A 20,076-nucleotide genomic window follows, 5' to 3' on the forward strand; every position below is an offset into this window, starting at 1 on the left:
AAGTTGTTTTTCAACATGTTCATCCTGTAACACAGATGAAAAACTTGAGATATTCACTCACCATGTAGAACACTTTTTAACATGCCTTTTCAACATAATCAATTCTGTAACTGAAGGATGAAGGACTTGAAATATACATTCACTCACCATGACACCAACATTTAAATCTTGAGTCCTCGGAACTGACTAGAAAAGAAGAAGAGACACAGATGAAGACAATGTTTCATGGCATGAGTTTATGGTATGAATCATGACTCAGTGGTTGTCCATTACATAAAAAAGGTTTGCTCAGAAACATAAACTACTGTCTGCTGACTATTATTTAAGTGTTAAAAAGAACATTTGCAAAATAAAAATTTGTATCTAAGAGCACAAATAAACTTAGAGTAGCATGACAGAGCACTTCATTTATAATAGTTAAAATACAAAATAATGGTCAAAACATAAAAACTGTTTCTATTGTCACTCCTGTCTTTGGTTTTAATTTATATTCTCTTGGTGGAAATTGTTGATTATTACAAAAACGTGTTTTTTGAAATATGCTTTTTCATCATATTCATTCTGTTACTCAGATGAAGGACTTGAGATATTCACTTACCAGACAGAACTCGCTTATAATTACTGTTAATATTTAATGGCATAACATTTTGCAGTGTCATACGCACCACGAAATACCTCAGTGTCATCTTAGACACTAGCTTCTTTTATTGGCACTGAAGAGTTTCTTAGCATTGACTTTAAAAAGAACAACAGGACTGTTTAAAGAGAATATTTCACTAAGGTATGAGCTTCCTGTAAAAATACAGGCTTACTTTCAGGTATTGTATTATATTTCAGGTACTCACAGTTAGCAGAAGTGTCCATGCTTTGTCTGTTCATTACTTTCACCTTAATATCAGTGTTCTCTGCCATCATGTGCACATTCTCCAGCTCTGTGCAATCTCTGATGGAAAAATTGTGCATTGGGGAAGGTACAAAAAAAAAATTGACTTAAGGTTTTTTTAACCTTATCACTGATTTCTTTCTACGGAAATATAGCCCTATAAGGACTATAATGTACAACAGATTGTTAACTACCAACATGGTGAATGTTTAGTGCATTAAAGTAAATCACGTCAATATGTTCTAATTACCTTTTGATTTATGACAAAAGTTAGTCAAAACATAAAAACTATAGCTATTACTGTTACTAAACAGGTACTCTAAACAGACAGAATGATGCCAGTGCTCACATTTGGCACGATATTTTACATATGAAGGGTTTTTTGTATTTATGAAGTAAAAATAATATAAAATGTCTTACCAGACTTTGATGGCACTATTTTCATGACTGTTCTCATGAGTAGAGATGTGTTAATTGACTGAATTAAGCAACAAGTAGAAGGAAATGCTAACAAAAAAAACAAAACGAAACTGAACATCCTTCTCACAAGACGAGCAATACTGGTTTAGCAGGAAGTGTGAACAATGCAAAACATCAAAACAAAACAATCTGTTGAAGCACACTACATAAATGTAAAACCAGGTAACCTAAAATATGCTTCATTTAAATTAGAAGTCAAACATATTTAAATGTGACCAAATTAATCTGATTACATTAGCTTTCAAAAGTACATTTTAAAGGTATGTTCAAGCAGAAATAGCTTACTTCAATCATTTTTTAAATCTCAGTTTAATCTTTAATCTTAATTATTAATACTTATATGTATTTTTATTAAATGCATCTCACCTTATAACAAATGTGGAAGCAAAATAGCTAAACATAAAAAAATATATAATTTATACAGCCATATTATCTAGCTTTCCTTGATAACTACACACAGTGGCAAGCACACACAGGTACTGTAAATTTGCCTTTTAGTGCTTAATCGGTTCAGTAATTTACACTATTAAAAAAATTATTGAGTAAGCAATGCTTATTTTACTTATTTACTTTTTTTTGCAACAGGACTTTTTCTATATAATGGATCACATTTGTATTTTTATTATAGAAATACATCTCTATAACAAATGTTGAAGAAAATCTAAACATTAAAAATATATCCATATTATCTTTGCAAGCACACTGTTTTTTTTTATTTCAGTCAATCTTTTTCATTCATAATTAGCATCAAACAATATAAATCTTGTTTGCAGAAATAGATTAAAGATTAAACTATAAGATTGCTAAACTAAAAAATTGCACATCCACTAATTAGGTGGCAATATGTACTACAAATGTAACTCGCCATTAAACAAAATTATAAGAAAAAGAAGTACGGTACCATTCTTCTTAGTGTCCGTTTCCATGTTGACTCCTTGAATTTGGCCAAAAGCACGAAACAGCAAAAAGTTGAAATTTTTACAACGCTGTCAGAGTGAGTTCTGTTCTGTACACATTTAGGGGATTCACTCCTGTATTTAAATGGGGATGCCACTCCTGAAACTTTACAGCATGTGAGTGGCCGTTTTGACTTGCACTCCAGTTGTTCATTGGTGCTCAGTTCACTTTGATTTGTTTCATGTTAACTTGAATCCTCACACATATCACTGGATGTTCTCTCATCCCATCCTACTCTGTATTTGTGTTTTCTGTCAGAAATCAGATGGTAAGGTGTGATACTGGCTTCTGATACTGTCATTGCCTCGATCTCACTACTTACTGGAAAGGAAAGACAGACAAAGAAGTGATTACAAAGAATTAAACAAAAATCACTATGCTTTGAGCTTACTTTTATGAATATTTACTGCTGTTACCACTGTCATCCTCTCCATATTATCCACCTCTGTGGTCTGACTGGCTTCTTTATTGTCTTTATCCGGGGGTTACGACTTATGTTTCCATCTTTTTTATGATTTCATATTATGCAACATTTTTAAAACAGTACTTTGAAAATCCATAGTGATCCTGAAGGCTTTATTTGTCATGAAAGCCTTGTGTCAGGGCATTAAACCGGGACTAGTGATGCTTTTTCACATTTTATACAGCTTTCAAATCGATGTGACTTAAGAGATCAGTGAGCTCGTTTTCTTCAAAACATTCTTGGTAAGAAAAGAGTTCATTTTTGTGAACTTAAAATGATTTCTGAATACAATAATTTCCTTCAAATAATTAAATGCTTTCTACTAGGTTTACTTCCCTCTGAATGCAAAACTCGCCTTTATTTAAAGTCAAGCTGCCCCCTCTGCTGGCTACAGGAAATACCTCCATGCACAACACAACACAGTTGTCTCCCCTTTGCAACAGTGACTATGATTTTGAGAAACTGAATTGCCTGTGCATTTCTTTGAATCATATCCTGAGTCAGTTGAATCGATAGAGCTCTTTCTTCCAGGTGCTGTGAAGGAAAGGTGTTCAGATTAACCTTTTTCTTCTTCATTTCAAATTACGAGTAATAAATCAAAATGCATGAAACTCTGTGAACTTTAGTTTCAGGATCATGTGGCAGCTTATATTGTATGTTGTTAAGCCTACACTTAATACTCAAAACATAAGTAATGCGTCTCATTTTGAATACTCACACATATCATCAGATGTTTCCTTACCCCATCCTGCACAGAATCTCTTCTGTCTTTGATTTTCATTCATATTCTATGTGCGGAAAATGCTGATTACTACAAAAATACTGAATGCAATTCAGTACATATGAGGCATTGAGATGCACTGTCACTCACCACATAAAACACCAACACTCTAGTTTATAATTGCTGTTAATTACTTAATCCAGTGATTCTCAAAGTGTGGGGCACAGGAGATCAGCAGAAAAAAAAAACTGTGGCAAAAGGATTCAAGTGCATGATGTACAATCAACTATTTCTGTCTACTGACTTTCATTACAATGCTTAACATTCCCAAATGTAATGACATTTATAAGGCTGGAAAGGTCGTGGAAACATCATGGAAATCCATTGGTCAAAGGTGAGGGAACAGCTGCAATCTCAAGCTCCTAAAAGAGATCTGCCATAACATGAGAAAATGGAAGAACATCACAAGCAAGGCAATATTTTACCTTTCAAAAGATGACAAAATAAATCATCATTTGCAAAACAGTTTTCACAGTTTAAATCTGTTTTCCGTGTAAAAGTAAGGTGTGTTTAAGCTGTGTAAATGTAATAGTTGATTATAAGGCCATTGTCTGTGTATTAACAGTCATAATTACAGTTTTCTCAGTCACACTTTATTTTAAGGTCCAGTTCTCACTATTAACTAACTACTAACTATGACTTTTGCCTCAATAAACTCCTAATTACTGCTTATTATTAATAAGGTAGTTGTTAAGTTTAGGTATTGGGTAGGATTAGGGATGATCATGCAGAATATGTGCTTAAGCACTAATAAACAGCCAATATTCTAGTAATATGCATGCAAATAAGCAACTAGTTAATAGTGAGAATTGGTCCCTATATACTAAAGTGTTACCGTTTTCTCTGCCCACATCACTGGTCTTATGCAGAGCTAAAGCTTAATTCTCATCCTCAAAGTGCTGCTCGCCATTGACTGAGCTGTCCATGCGGTCTCTTGATTTAAACGAACCACATCATGAACTTGCAGATGGAGAGTTACAGGCGTCTGAGGTTTTCTCCTTCCTTACTATAAAGGGAAACATATATTTAAACATGCTCAGAGAAGTATTTATAATAATAGATGAGGAATGAAAAAGTGTGAACTTGTACATGTTTTGACTTACACTCCAGTAGCTCCTTCCTGCTCAACTCACTTGTTTGATTTGTTTCACGCTTACTTTAATCCTCACATATCACTGGATGTTCTCTCATCCCACAGTATTTCTGTTTTCTGTCAGAAATGAGATGGTGAGGTGTGATGCTGGCTTCTGATACTCTCATTGTCACTTACTGTAAAGACACACAGACACATGAGTAGGTTATTAATTAAATATTTCACACACACAATGTCTCAGTGTCTCCACGTGACATGTTTTTGTCATTATTATGATAGTACTAAAAATAAGTGTGCTTGAAAAATAAAAAAAGTGTTTTATTTTTATAATTAATAATTATTTTTATTTTATTATATTCAATATACTTTGGCATCTTGTTAAAAGATTAACACAACAACAATGCATTACAATGATGAAATAACATCACACTGAATTAATAGAGGCATGGGCCAATATAATAACTAGTTGTTATCATTACAAAATCAAACGTACATCTTTGATAAAATACCTGTATATAAATGTGTGTTTGTTTGCCTTTGTAAAGTAAACGAGCAGTCACGTTCGTACTTCAAGCACGCAACAGGTTTGAAGGAAATAAACAAACTCATGGTCTCACGTGACCATTGTCCTCTATCTAATCCAGTTTGTTTTGGCCTGTTTGATCATCCTCCACAGGAGGGCGCAGTGTCTCACTCTCCCCCTCTACACTGTCCCAGTCTGGCGTACCAAAACAAATCCTCCATCCTTCCGTGCAATGCGATCCCACACCACCTTCCGGCTCTCTCAGCAAGTTTGTGTGAGCCAGCCTCTGATAGTGTTCATAGAAAGACCGAAGTTTATCCGGAGGTACAGGCGTGAGGAATGGTGTCCCGGTGCGATTCATGCAGGACAGAGCACCTAAATAACGAGCGACTCACCAGTGTTGTGCCGAACATTAACCCGCTATCGACAGGACGCCCGCTCCGGTCTATCCCGACAGACAGCAGCGAGGTTTGGTTGAGCTCAGATCCCAAACAGCTCCCACACAGGTGGGACAGACAGACGGCTGTTTGAAGTTGACGAAAAGGTGCGTAAAGTGAAATGTTGCGCTTCTGTCTCTGTTTGTGTTTCACCTGCTTTTCGCCAGGCTGTTTTAGTTGTTCTCCACACTAATGAAGAAGGCTAACTAGTCAAATCAGCTAACAAAGAAACTCACACGCGAGCTGTTTACATTTCTTACCATTACAAAATATACCATGGTAACCACTATATAAGCCAAAATACCATAGTTACTGTATGTATTCTCAAGTTTTCTCAAGAAAAGTAGCTTGGTATTAGTATTATGGTAATAGCTTGTCAACAAAATAGAAATAAAACAAAATGACAAATATTGTGAAAGCTTCTTACACTGTTAGAAAGGGGCCATAAACTCATATTTACTATTTTTAACTAGTTTTTATTCTGCAAACGTGTACTATGGTATTTTAAGGGTCTTTGTGCTTTTATTTCACCATATAGATGGACATATCCATAAAGTTTTAAATACGGCGGTCTTTACATTTCTGCATGCATTATTTCTTCTTTATTTTACGGTGTAGAATGTGTTTTTTTTTATAAATAATTTTTTATGAATAATAATGACTATATTTGTTATTGTTTTCAGCATAAGCATGAATCAGTCAGTCAGTCAAACTGTAGATCTGTTGTTATGTAGGTCTGTTGTCTGTGATTTTATTCTTGGTAATATTGTAAGAATTGTGCATGTCTTACAAGTTTCTCAATCAGCTTTGTTCTGTCTAGAAACATTTGCATACAGTACATGAGTTTGTCTTTGAAGGGGATGGTATCATCTACACTGCTGTTCAAATGTTTGGGGTCAATCAGAGGTTTTTTTGAAAGAAAGGAAAACTTTTAATTAGCATGGATGCTGTAAATTCATCTAAAGTGAATGTAAAGACATTTATAATGTCACAAATGGTTTCTTTTTTATAAAAGAATCCTGAAAAAATACATCACTGTTTCCACAAAAATATGAAGCAGCATAACCGTTTTCAACAACAATAATAAAAAGAAATGTTTCTTGAGCAGCAAATCAACCTATTAGAATGATTTCTGATGGATCATGTGACACTGAATCACAGAAATAAGTTACATTTGAAAATATATTAAAATAGAAAACTATAACAGCGACTTAAAAAAACAGCATATTTATATATCCTTTCACTTTTTAGTATTCACATTTTTCTTTGTGATTCCACTTTCCCAGTAGTCTTTCCTAGCAGGTGTGCTCTAAATGATTTTCTGCTGGTTATATTTACACACAGATATATGATGACTGGTGTCAGCCGTGTATTCAGGGGATGAGCTTCATGTGCGTGTGCTGAAACCCTGCCAGTCCTGTTCATTCATTGGTGCCGTTGCTCAGGTCGAGCATGAAAAGTATTTTCCTTCTGCAAAACTGGCTGAACCAGAGTGTCAGTTGTGCGCACACACACTGAAAAAAGACAGGAAACACAGTGGCATAAAAAGGCTTCAGGGCAATCTATTGGTCCTTGCTGACTTGGGTTCTTGCCAGGTTAGTTGAAAGATGGTAAAACTATACATACAATTGCTACATTCTTTCTTAGTGTGTCAATCACCTGTGCTCACTGCCATTTTTAAAATGGTTTTTAATTATATTTTTATTTTGTTTTTAAGTACACAGAAGTATTTTATTTGACTTTTAAGCAGTTTGGCTTGTTTGTTTTTTTTGAATAATAATTTTTAGCTCAGAGATTTTCTTTGCAAAGTTAGCTGGAAAGAGGGTGAGGTTAAGAGCGTTGTTGTTGTTGTCCTAAAACCACTTGCATGTAAAAGTACTTAGAAATTGAAAGTATGGATACTTTGTCAGAATTATACAATAAAAGTCAAAGTACCTTACCTAAAACATACCAGAGTGAAAGTATAAGACATTTCTGCCTTTCACTGTATTCAAGTATTTCAAAGTAAATATTATTATCATTATTATATATTTTTTAAATGGACTGTAAATTAAGACTGTCAACGGTTTTTGGTTCACCCAAAAATAAGAATTTGCTGAAAATGTACTCCCCTTAGACCATCCAAGATGTAGATGAGTTTGTTTCTTTATCAGGAACAGATTTGGAGAAATGTAGTATTACATCACTTGCTCACCAATGGATCCTCTGCAGTGAATGGGTGCCGTCAGAATGAGAGTCCAAACAGCTGATAAAAACATTAGAATAATACACAAGCAATCCATACCACTCCTGTCCATCTATGAATGTCTTGTTAAAGTTAAAAGCTGTGTGTTTGTTAGAAACATTCATCATTAAGGCATTTTAACTTTAAACCATCGCTTCTGGCCATAATATCAGTCAGTAATCTGTAATAATAACACTTCACAACATGTTAATTGATGGACTGGAGTCATGTGGATTACTTGTGGATTATTGTGATGTTTTTATCAGCTGTTTGGACTCTCATTCTGACGGCACCCATTCACTGCAGAGGATCCACTGGTGAACAAGTGATGTAATACTAAGTTTCTCCAAATCTGTTCTGATGAAGAAACAAGCTCATCTACGGATGAGTCATCTTGGATGGCCACAAAATCCTAAATCGTCAGCAAATTTTCATTTTTGGGTGAACTATTCCTTTAAAGTACTTTGATGCACAAATGCAAAGCAACTTGTTTAATCACAATTCCTTAGTGTCCTGAGTATGTAAGGCAGTACAGTACAACACACTGAGTGTTAAACTGAAACCGATATCCTGAAATCTGTTACCTAAAATTGTTTAATGTTAAATTGAGCAGCAGCTGTTATTGGCCATTTTTTTGACACTAGAATATATAGTATATAAAATACTGTCTTTACACTCAAGTCAAGTTTGTCTTCAACAATGGTCAATAAACACATTTACGATGTACTGCTTTAGGACAAAGACTGTTGTGAGACTGATGAGATGTCTATTCACAGGCATGAATGACCATAGTTTTGGCCATTTACTTTTTACTTAAGTAGTAACATTCATTGTAACGTGAGCTCAGTAAGAAAGCACTTATTTTTATGATGATAAATTTACGTCATGGTGATCAGTGGCATATATGTACCTTGTACTTGAAGTATTTAAATTAAACTGAAAGGAGTAAAAAGTAACCTGGGTGGTGTACAGGCGATACTACCCCTCTCTTTCTTCTACTTTCCTACACTTTTATGTTCTTATAAATAAAAATGAAATTAAACCCAATGAAACAGATGTAATCAATAAGTTAGAAAGGATACTTTACATCCTGGGTGTGTTATGTTATGTATGGCTGGGTAATTGTAAATAATCTGCAAGCATGTTTCCTGTTAATTTTTCTTCTTTATCTCTCTGTATAGGGCTCCTAAAGCCATTAAATCTTTATGGTATTGTAGAACAGTAAATTCCATTTGATAACATAATGAGTATGATTATCTGTGTGAACCCAGTTACTCTTTTATTCTGCCAATCCTAGTTGAAAAGCATGTTTAATGTCCAGCAGAGTCACTCGTTTTATGCTCTGATTTCCACAGGATCTCTGGCAGCTTCTTCTTAAATGTGACCCTGGACCACAAAACCAGTCATAAGGGTCAATTTTTCGAAATTGAAATTTATACATCATCTGAAAGCTGAATAAATAAGCTTTAGTTTCCATTGATGTATGGTTTGTTAGGATAGGACAATATTTGGCCGAGATGCAACTATTTGAAAATCTAGAATCTGAGGGTGCAAAAAAAATCTAAATATTGAGAAAATAGCCTTTAAAGTTGTCCAAATGAAGTTATTCGCAATGCATATTACTAATCAAAAATGAAGTTTTGATGTATTTACAGTAGGACATTTACAAAATATCTTCATGGAACATGATCTTTACTTAATGTCCTAATGATTTTTGGCATAAAAGAAAAATCAACAATTTTGACCCATAAAATGTATTTTTGGCTATTGCTGCAAATATACCCCAGCGACTTAAGACTGCATGGTTTTGTGGTCCAGGGTCACAAATGACAGTTGTTGATTTAGTCTCTTTGATGGACAGCTAATGCAGTGCCTGAGGATGGTTTTCTTGCTTATCTTTCTACTGGAATCTGATTTGATTGAGTGATATTTACAGCCTTGGTTTAGGTTCCTAGAGCTTGACTGTGTGGTGCTGACTGTGTTTTTTAGAACTGATTTGACGGTGAAGGTCAGGCCATAATTTTGAGACCAGGTTCAACATGGTGGGAAAGTTTTTCAAGTTGAGTGCTGTATAAAAACTTATTGGGTAGCACCGAAATCTTTCATGCTGGCAAAATACTTAGTGCTTGCCCATCACCAAACAAGAATTTGGTTTATGTAGTAGTTGATATATTTCAGTAGAAATAGATTGAATGACAGTGATTTCTTCTGTATATAAAAATGAATGGGGGAAAATATATGAAAAAATATCTGGGTAATATTTTACAAAAAATAAAAATAAATTAATAAATATTATTTATTTATTTCAATAAATATAAATAATATTTTATCTAAAGAAGATGAAGCCTATGTTTAGGCCCATTATAAAAAAAAATTGTACTGTAATATTAGTGTAATGTGAAAAAATATAATAAAAATTTAAACCATAAATATGTATGTTTGTAAAAATAATCTTAAAACAGGTTCAAATGTAAAAAGAAGTAAACCTTTTAACTTTTTTTAGATTAATTGTTTATATTTATTGTAATTGTCTATATAACTTTTTTAGAGACACATTATATAACTTTTAGCACTTTTAGCGTTTTGAGGCATAAGATTTGCAGTTACCAAGGATTCTTCCAAGTTCCAAGATTTGAGATTTGCAGTGTGACTTCAGTGCTGCTGACTTTAATACGGAGGTGTAAAGATCTGTTTTAAAGTTTCTAGGTTAATGGCTGGATCATGTTTGTGTGTAAACGTGTCTCCACAGGATGCCAGAAACGACTTCCCTAAACACAGGTTTTGAAGCTGTAGATATTAAACATTCCAGCTGCAGAGGCGTTTCCTGTCAACAAGCGACTGCCAGTCCATGCACTCAGACCAGCTTCCTCCTCCTTTCCTTACTTCACAGTCGTTCTCCCTCTTTCGATTCATCTGTTGGCCATCCCCCTCCTTCCATGTCACTACTTCTGTCCCCCTTGCGCAACCACACAGCTAAGATTTCACTAGCGGAGACATATCAAATGTGTTGGTTTGCTTGCTAATCTGTAGATGTAGGTCAAGTGCTGGTAAATATCTGACTTCGATCTATGTGTCTGCTTTCTTTGTGTTCATTTGTTTGTAAAAAGAGACTGATGAAGTCTAATTTGCATGTTGCGTAATTGTGTAGATTTCGGGAATGTGTTTGTGTGGTTGAGTCTGTGCTGTGTGCCTCAAAAGTCTTTGTAACATTCTCGTTTGACTTTTCAATTATGATATTCAATGATTTCAACAAGCTGTGTCATTGACAACAAGTTTACATGTGTATATGTGTGCGTGTGTGGAGACTTCAAAATTACAAAGGACACTGATACCTTACTTGTGCAGAAGTAACGGTGTCTGAACATGCTGTATTCCCTGCAACAGAGTCTGGCTCTGCCTCCTCTCCATATGATATGACATCACTCTGCGGTTACCACAGAAACCAGGGCTCCACTGCAGACGGTTGACAGCCAAGCAGGTGAGTCATTATTGTGATGTTGGAAAACTGCAGACAAAGCACACTTTGATAACTGCACGGGGAGGCATGGCAAACGCATTTGCATTTACATGGGTATGTGAATGTGTTATGAATCACACTTGCTTACTGTGTAAAATGTAAGTGTGTGTGTGCTGTAAAAGTCTGTGTGCCCATCTAAGTGTAAACACGTGTTTGCTTTAGCGCGCGGCTTCCAAGAGCGACATGTGTACTGCATTAGCAAATATGGCTCTCTGGATCCTCCTGTGAATTCCTGTTGTTTGATGTGTATTGCCTGTAGTAGCAGGATTTTTACGCACAGACCCGGTCTCAGTCTGGACTCTTAATTCAGCAAATTGATCCCTCCCTCCTGGGCAATGTCCAATCATGCTGATTTAACACACACGGACTCTCACGGCGTGATTAATGATGTGTCAGTAAAGCGTTCGATGTGCTCTTGTGAGCTCTGTATCTGCCAAGGCAAAGTCCACAGCAGAGGAGAGGAAGAGAGCATTTTTCTTCAGCTCCATAGTCGCACTCCACCACAACAACATTTCTGAGAACACTGTATTTGTTTGCGGTATAAAATTATAGTTCAGAGATTCTGCTCAGCATGTTGGATTTTAGACCGTGCTAAAACTGGCCAGTGGTTTCAACTGACTACAGACTTTTCCCGCCAACCTAAAGGAGGGTTCGCACTGACAGAGTTGAGCTATGATAAGGCGACTGGATATCATTTTAAATAAGAGCCCGTGATTTCTGGTGACATGAGTGGCAGTTGGCAGTGAAACAGTGTTGAGCCGAGCTTAACTTATGCAAATGAGCAGTGAAAAGATTTGGCAACAAATGAAGTGCAGGAAGTGATCTGTCGCCACATACAGTTGAACACCTGACAGTTTAGGACTGCCTTCTATAAACAGACAGCCTAGTGATCTACAATTTATTCGGTGTCAGAAAAAATGACTAATTTAAGTGATTATTTGCAAATTCTGGATTTTTTTTTCTTGTTTCAGGTGGTGCGATGGCTGCCCAGGTTGAGATTGATGCTGGGCGGCCATGTGTGGTTGGGAGTCGTCTGCACCTTAGCCCTCTCATAGACTCTAGCAACAAGAGCTTGGTGGAAAGTTCAGGTGGCACCCAGGGGCCACTTATTATTCCCTCGGAGCCTAACAAACCTGTCCCAGGCCCCAAGCCCAGACTCACCCCAAAACCTTTCACTGTGGAGAAAAATCCTACTATACGCTCCATTTTTGCTCCCAAACCACAGCCAAAACCAAAACCTGAATCCAGTCGACCAGTTTCCTCCAAACCAGTCCTGCCCAGCACACCTAAACCACAGCCAGCCAGTAAACCCAGTCTACCACCTGCCTTTAAAACAGGACCGAAGCCCAGCGGACAAACAAACAAACCTGTGGCACAACCCTTTAAACCAGCACCTACCATCGCCTCTACTGATTTCAACAAATTTAGAACGACCCAAACTGGGGACGTGCTGAGAAGAACAAGTTTTGGAGCCACACCAGCTCGACCCAAAACTGTTGTTCAGGCCTCCACTCCTGGTGCTGAATGGCCTTTTGCTCCTCGGAAAAAACAACCCGGCCCTTCGATCACTCGTGCTAAATCACTGGGCTTCCTATCAGAGATTGGACTGAATAATGAGGACAGTAAGGAGGATTCTGGTGCCAAGGATGAGAGTTCTCCAACTGTTCTTCGCCCCCAATCTAAAGGTTCAAGACCCAGACCGGTTTCAGCTGTGTTCCTCCAAAACCCCACTAAGTCTGAGTCTCAGGTTGTGTCCCCTACACCTGCTCCTCGTTGGACAAAAGGACGACCCCTTTCATCTGACCTTACCTCAAAGTTTGAGTCAATTGGGCTGTCCCTAAACTGGCGACCTGCCAAGGAGGATGGCAACGAAAACACTCCTCAAATGCCAGAGGGTGCTGTAGCTGAGACTCAAGAGAAAGAACAGGGTGCTGAAAAGGCAGAAGGGCCAAATAAGCCCCCTGTGGTTGAGAAAAGAACTCAAAAGATTGAATCGAAAGATGAGGACTCCAAGAAAGACTCTAAACCTGAGGATACAGGAGGTAGCAGTATAAAGAGACGCATCAGCTTGCTCTTGGACTCTTCTTCTTCCTCCTCCTCAGTGGCACGTGTGGATACTCCAGGGACCGAGCCTCGCTCACCGGGGCTGTCTGTCTCTGATACTGATGGAGCGGTGGGGGTGAAACAGCGAATCAAAGAACTGACCGAAGAAGTGCCTACTACACTGTCACCACCCCAGAAGCCACAATGTAAGCCACGTAACCTAGTATCTGACCGCACTAAAAGGTAAGGTCCAGCGGTTTTCACCATTCATTATTAGAGTTGTATGTATGTTAATCAGTTATCAACTTCATGTTGTATGTAAATATGTATGTACTGAAATACTTAATATGCACAGTTTTGCAGTAGTTTTACTGCCTTCGGGTTTTTACAAATGAGTTTCAGTTGTAACTATGACATTCAAGCAATTTTTGTGGGAATAAAATGGATGTGGTGGGCAACATCTCTCTTTTACTTCCTGACAAAAAAGAAAGTAAAAGGAAGCATTTTATTACTAGTGCAAAGAGTAAAGGATCTACATTATGTGCAAAAGTGAGTCTTTATGTATATGTGCTGGCACAGATAATTCTGAAAAGTGTAATTATGTCTCACATACCTTTTTTTCCTCAAAAGTACACAAAAATGTATACTACATACTACAGAAATCATAATTAATAGCAATTTGCTTTTGTCATAATTCACATTCTTTACTCTGAAAATCAAAGCAATAATATTATATATAGTATTTGTTTCTAATTATTCTGATTTGTTGACAGATTTGAGGCAGAGCCAGAAAGCCATAGTTCCTATGAGCTCAAAAGCCCCCAGCAGGTTGAAGAAGATCTCAGCAAAAAGGTGTGGGAATTTGAACCACTGTTATTAATCATACTGCCAAAAATAAAACATCTTTGCAAGGTGCAGTAAGGTATGCTTTGTGTTTCCATTTTCCATGAGAAATTCTAACATTTTAATATCTTTTTTTCAACAAACGACACCAGAGTATACTATAATTGTGATAAGTCTATCACAAATTAATTGAACTAACAATAATTGCTTGTTTTCCATTTCCTGTAACATTTGTGGCAGAAGGCCCTGTTTAATGGTTTCAAAGAAGAAATATACGTGTTTTAATATTTGACATTTTTTTTCTGCATTTTTCATGAATACAGAAAACATGTAGCTCTTTATACTCAGAGATTTGTATTTGTGTTCTTACCCTAAGACATTTTTTCTATGATAGTCATGTGTTTGATAAAGTAAATATATATATTGTTAAAAGAATAGAAAAATCCTTTTGTAAAGGGCCTTTATTACATTTGTGACAGTAACTGCCCTACTGTGGTCACAGCCCCAAAATAAATGTTGATCACTCTTTAAAAAAAAAAAAAAAATTCAATTTGAGAGTCAGAGAGAAGAATAGAGGAATAACAAATGAGGTTGAAAAAGGCACTTCTGATGTCACAGAAAGTGCGGCACTCCAAAGATGTGTAACCTGAGTTGTAGCATTAGTCATATAGTGATTATGAAACATGCACGCTTCGAAGGGAGTGGGGATGAGAAAGGTCAGTTTGTGAGAGAAGAGGACGCTTTGATTATGGCCCCTTCATGCCCCACCCTGCTTTATGAGCTTTGACAAAGAGCATACAGATCCCATTTCACTGTTCTCAATCACACGCGTCAAGCTCCTCTCCCTTTTCATGTGCCCTTAATGTTTGCTTCTGTCTGCATCTCCTCTTTGCAGTACTTTCTCTGTTTATTAAAGCCTTTACAGTACAGTCCTTCACATATCAGTTTTTTTTTCATCTGTCTTTATCTCGTACTTCCCCCATTTGTTATCTTTTTTTATACCCTTCTCTGTAAAATAATAGATAACTTAGATAAGTAATTTGCAAGATTTGACAATCTGTTGTTTATTCAAATTAGTCTGTATTGCATTCTTTCTGTGGCTGATTTGCCATTTGCAGTAGAAACATATTATATTCCCTTTCAAAGTTTGCCTCTAAATCAGTCATGTAATTCACATAATGTACACAGACGCCCACTGTAATGATAGCTCATATCTGAGCAAAGAAAATGTTACCTCTAAATGCCATACCTGTCAGTAAAAGCTATAATTACACATGGGGCAAAGGCTGCTTCTTAAAGGATCACAGTTGTAGACAGAGCTCAACTTGTCTGACTGAAAGTCATTCCAAGTTCTGGGTTCTTGCTTAGTCATGAAAGGAACTGAGACAAAGAAAGTAATCAATGGCTAGTGAAATCATGTAAAAATATACTTAATTGTATTTTTATTTTATTTTGTAGTTTGATTACTCCACGGTTGAAGGGAAGTTTACCAAACAGGAGGAGAGGAAAGCATCATCACTGGGTGTTCAAGACTTGCCCACCAACTCTGGTTTTGATAATGATGGAGTGCAAACAGTACGAGCATCTATGTTTGACCATGTGGTGGAGAGGCATAATGTCCAAATGATGGAGGATAACATTTCACAAGACCCAAGAGCACAGCAGGAAAGCACAATTAAACCCATGTCCAGGCGAAGCCACTCTTTGTGTATTCAAGATAACACCTTTAAAGCTCTTGAAGATGATGATTCTGGTAGTTTGGTCAAAGCAACCTATAGAGAACAAGTTTCTCCTTCCAGCCATGTACGTGTGGAGCATGTCTTTGACACTGTGGCTGTGTTTGGAGAGAGCCATGCTGTTAGTGAGGTTTTGCCAACCGCTTCGCTTGAGGACAGAGCTCACACACTGCGTTCTCGGCGATCAGCTCCTCAAGGTAAAGAGGACAGACCTACTCATGAGATAAGTAACCTGCTAAAGGATGAAGCAGCCACTGCACGTTACCTCAGAGTAGGGGCATTACACAAATGGACTGCCACAGAGGCAGACAGAGAGAATGAATCTCAGAGGGAGCAACGGAGAGAGATGTTGAGAAAAATGGAAGAAGAGATACAGAGGCAGACAGAATTGCACATGGCTGCAGCAGCAGCATTGGAGGAAGAGGAGGAAGACAGCGAAGCAGACAGAAAGAAACCGTTAGAAGCACAAAGAGACAGAGAGAGGGAACGAGAGGAAGTTGCAGCACCCAAACGGCCTAAGATGTTAGAAGCCGAAGAACAAATGAACAAACCTAGAGCCACTTACTTTGCTCTGACAGGTCAGATTCAAGAGCCTGTGCATCAAGGTGAGAGAGTGGATGAGGAAGCAATCTTAGGGAGAGTTAAACGAGGTATGGTGGGTGGAGAGAACAGAGGGATGAAGGAGGTTCCATTTGATGATTTCACTGTTAGATTAGGGCAGTGGGGTCCTCAGAATCCAGTTGCTCCATTTAGAAGAAATCCTTCATTGGAAGCTGCAATGCAGAGAGATTTGCAAGAGGAACAGCATAAAAATGACACTGGACTAAGAACAGATCACAGATTACAAGAAAGGGAACGGCAAAAAGCAGTCAGGGAGGAGATGGAAATAGAGAGACAAAGACAAGCAGAGTTTGAAAAGGTGAAGAAACAGAGAGATTTGGAGATAGAGAAACAAAAAATTGAAAGGGAGAAAAGGAGAGAAGTTGAGAAACAGAAAGAGAAAGAGAGACAAAAAGAGTTGGAAAGACAGAGGGAGTTGGAGAGACAAAGGGAAATTGAACGACAGAAACGAGAAAAGGAGCGACAGAAACAAATTGAATATGAGCGAATGAAGGCTGCAGAAAAAGAGCTAGATCAGCAGAGAGAGTTTGAGAGGCAACGACAAAAAGAGTTTGAGCGAGAGAAAGAGAGAATGCTCGAACAAGAGATGCTTAAGCTTAGAGAATTTGAAAAACAGAAAGAGATGCTGGAGTTGGAGAGACAAAGGGAAATTGAAAGACAAAAGCAGAGAGAACTTGAAAAACAAAGAGAGATGGAGAGGCTAAAGGAGTTAGAAAGACAGCGAGATTTGGAGAGGCAACGAGAATTGGAGAAACAGGAAGAGCAAGAGAGGGAAAGACAAAGACGGTTGGAAAGGCAGAAAGAATTGGACAGGCAAAGGGAACTTGAGAGGCAACGGGAGTTGGAGAGACAACAGGAGATTGAAAGACAGAGGGAGACTGAAAGGCAGAAAGAACTTGAACAGAAGCAGAGAGAACTTGAGATTGAGAAATGGAAGCGACAGAAAGTAAAGGAGAGGGAGGCCAGGAAAGAGCTGGAAGAACTTGAGAGGATCAAGGAGCTCGAGAGACAACAGCTTCTTGATTTTGAGTTGCAGAGACAGCGGGAAAGGCAACTCCAGCAAGAGCAAGTGAAACCGAGATCAAAAAAAGAGCGAGAAGAGAGACAACAGCAGCCTGAATGGCAGAGAGGAGCAGAGCGACATCGGATGGAGACAGAGCAAGAGAAGTCTATACCTACATCTCCACTTCGGCATAAAGTTCTTGATCTGGATGCAGTGTCCCTTGGTTTTAGGAGTGGTCGAGACAGCCATGAGAATAGCCCCACAGCCCGATGGAAGCAGCCCTCACTTCGTCCTGATGAGCTTTACAAACCTGCCATCTTAGACATTGATTCATTCAGGAGTCAAACCCAACCTGATACCTTCTCTTTAACTGGATTTGGAGGTTTGGAGTCAGGAGGTGTTGGTTCAGTGATTCAAGCTCGTCCACAGGCCACAAGTGTTCTCCAACCCCAAATAGCTTCTCAAGTTCAGTCTCCTCCTCAGTCACAGGCTTTCTTCCAGCCCTCCCCAGCAGAACGTATGAGAACTCAACTCCCGCCTCCTCTGCAACCTCAAATTCTGCATCAAACCCAACCTCATTCACAGCCATTTCCTACAGAAAGACCTAGGCCACAAACCCACTCATTGATTGATACCTCAGATTGGCCCTTAGGTGCTCAGCAGCCCATCTCAGCTTTGCCACATGGGCAAACTAATGCTTGGGGACATACTCGAGCAGAGTTGGCTGTAGATGAGCCCCTTTGGGTATCAGCCATGGAAGGATCCAGAAGACCAATTAGCACCAGACCTGGTGGCCTTGATCAGCAACTCTTGCGTCATGAGGATAGAAGTTTAAGTAGCATTTTGACACCCAGTTGGAACTCTTCCATGAGTCCAGTCTTTATTCCTGTACAGCATCCCACTCTTGCACCATCCATGGTTCAAACTCAAACTACTGTGCCGACTGCACAACCAGGTCTTGGACCCTTTGTAGCCCTCACAATGACCCCAGAGAGATGCTGGACCTCAGCACCTTTGAATGTGGGGTCAAGTGGAGCTTTGGTTTCTTCTCCCATAACACCATTAGCTAAGAAAGAGACTCCAATACCCACTAGTCATGTTGCAACCTTCTCTGTCACCGATCCTATGTGGAGTCCAAACTGGGAGCTGGCATCCCAGGGACAGAGAGAGAATCATGCCTCGCACAGGGACAAAATACAACAGGTGAGGAAGAACACACTCTGGCATAGAAGTTTGCGCACACACATTCCCACTGTATAGTCATTTTGTGTGTGTTGTGTTGTGTTTAGCATAGTATTGACATTGGTCAGTTGAATTGCAGAACCACCCAACTATTGGTATTGAAAAATGTTCTTTGGAGTGATCAAATATTGTGTCAGCATGTCCCTAGTTGTGTTGCATTGTGTTTCTTTTGAATTCCTTAAAGAAGCTTGATTGTAGCCCCTGCTATGTTTGTGTAGAAACGTTCAAGGAGTATGTGTCGAAGATCTGCCCCCACGGAAAGCTCTGCCGATGGCTCGCTTACCCATGTAAGAACTCGCAGAAGTCGCAGTGCACACAAAGAAAGAAGTCGAGAGAGCTCGGTAAGTAGGAGCATAATCAGATTTAAAACCTTTGTTTTGTGTATTTTTCTCTCTGTATGTCACTCATGTTCTCATACACATGCTCGCACACACAAACCTATTTACAGGTACTTTGCACTAAGGCTGGGTAATATATTTACTGAGGGATGCAGTGATATAAAAAGTTTTGGTCAGTTGCAAATTTCACATGTTTTGTCACTGCTGAGTTTAGCTTTTGCTGTCAGTTTTGTTTGTGTGTTGTGTTTTGTTTGTACATCGACAGTTAAATTACACCCCCACAAATCTTTTTTTTTTTGATGTTGTAGTAACATTCACTCATTTCAACTAAACAGTACTGCATTCCATCTGTTAGTTGGATGCAACTAAAACTAGTCTACGCAATAGATGAAAGGAAAAAAAAGTAGCTTTAAGTAGCTTTTTTATAGAGATTATTTTTATATTAGCACTTCTAATTAACAAATAGTGTACAGCTTTTTTTTTTTTTTTTTATTAATTCAAATTTCCTTAACTCACCTGCCTTTTATTAAATTTGTCATCTCGTCAATGAAGGTGCAAGCTTTTGCAAGGTGTGAGAAGCTTGTTAATTTCTCAACTTATGAGACTTTGCCAAATTCACTGAGGTCATTGTTTCTCTCGCTCCATCATTAACATTGTGAAGTTGTTTTTGTTCAGTTCCTAACCTAAAACTTGTAATGTAGCACACAGTTTTGAGCTATATTTCAGATGTTGTCAAAAGGCTTAAAGGGGTCATATGATGCGATTTCAATTTTTCCTTTCTCTTTGGAGTGTTACAAGCTCTTGGTGCATAAAGAAGATCTGTAAAGTTGCAAAGACTAAAGTCTCAGATCCAAAGAGATATTCTTTATAAAAGTTAAGAGTCAGCCACGGC

The 20,076-nt window shown here is 38.0% G+C and overlaps 1 protein-coding gene across 2 annotated transcripts in view; it reads left to right on the forward strand.

The window, feature by feature from the left end:
• The first annotated feature begins 5,372 nt into the window (after positions 1-5,372).
• LOC107684508 (zinc finger CCCH domain-containing protein 13-like) overlaps positions 5,373-20,076 on the forward strand; it is a 44,457-nt gene continuing 29,753 nt past the window's right edge. Inside the window, exons 1-6 of one of the 2 annotated variants that reach the window (XM_016480780.1) lie at positions 5,373-5,724; positions 11,226-11,319; positions 12,330-13,644; positions 14,175-14,253; positions 15,703-18,807; positions 19,065-19,187. In XM_016480780.1, coding sequence (XP_016336266.1) covers positions 12,338-13,644; positions 14,175-14,253; positions 15,703-18,807; positions 19,065-19,187 — 4,614 coding nt within the window. In that variant the 5' untranslated portion in view covers positions 5,373-5,724; positions 11,226-11,319; positions 12,330-12,337. Of the gene's footprint in view, positions 5,725-10,795; positions 10,889-11,225; positions 11,320-12,329; positions 13,645-14,174; positions 14,254-15,702; positions 18,808-19,064; positions 19,188-20,076 lie in introns of those variants that run through there. The other variant, XM_016480781.1, reaches the window with a different exon arrangement.

The sequence above is a fragment of the Sinocyclocheilus anshuiensis genome, unplaced genomic scaffold (assembly GCF_001515605.1).
Source record: "Sinocyclocheilus anshuiensis isolate Anshui unplaced genomic scaffold, SAMN03320099.WGS_v1.1 scaffold1, whole genome shotgun sequence".
NCBI classification, from domain to species: domain Eukaryota; kingdom Metazoa; phylum Chordata; class Actinopteri; order Cypriniformes; family Cyprinidae; genus Sinocyclocheilus; species Sinocyclocheilus anshuiensis.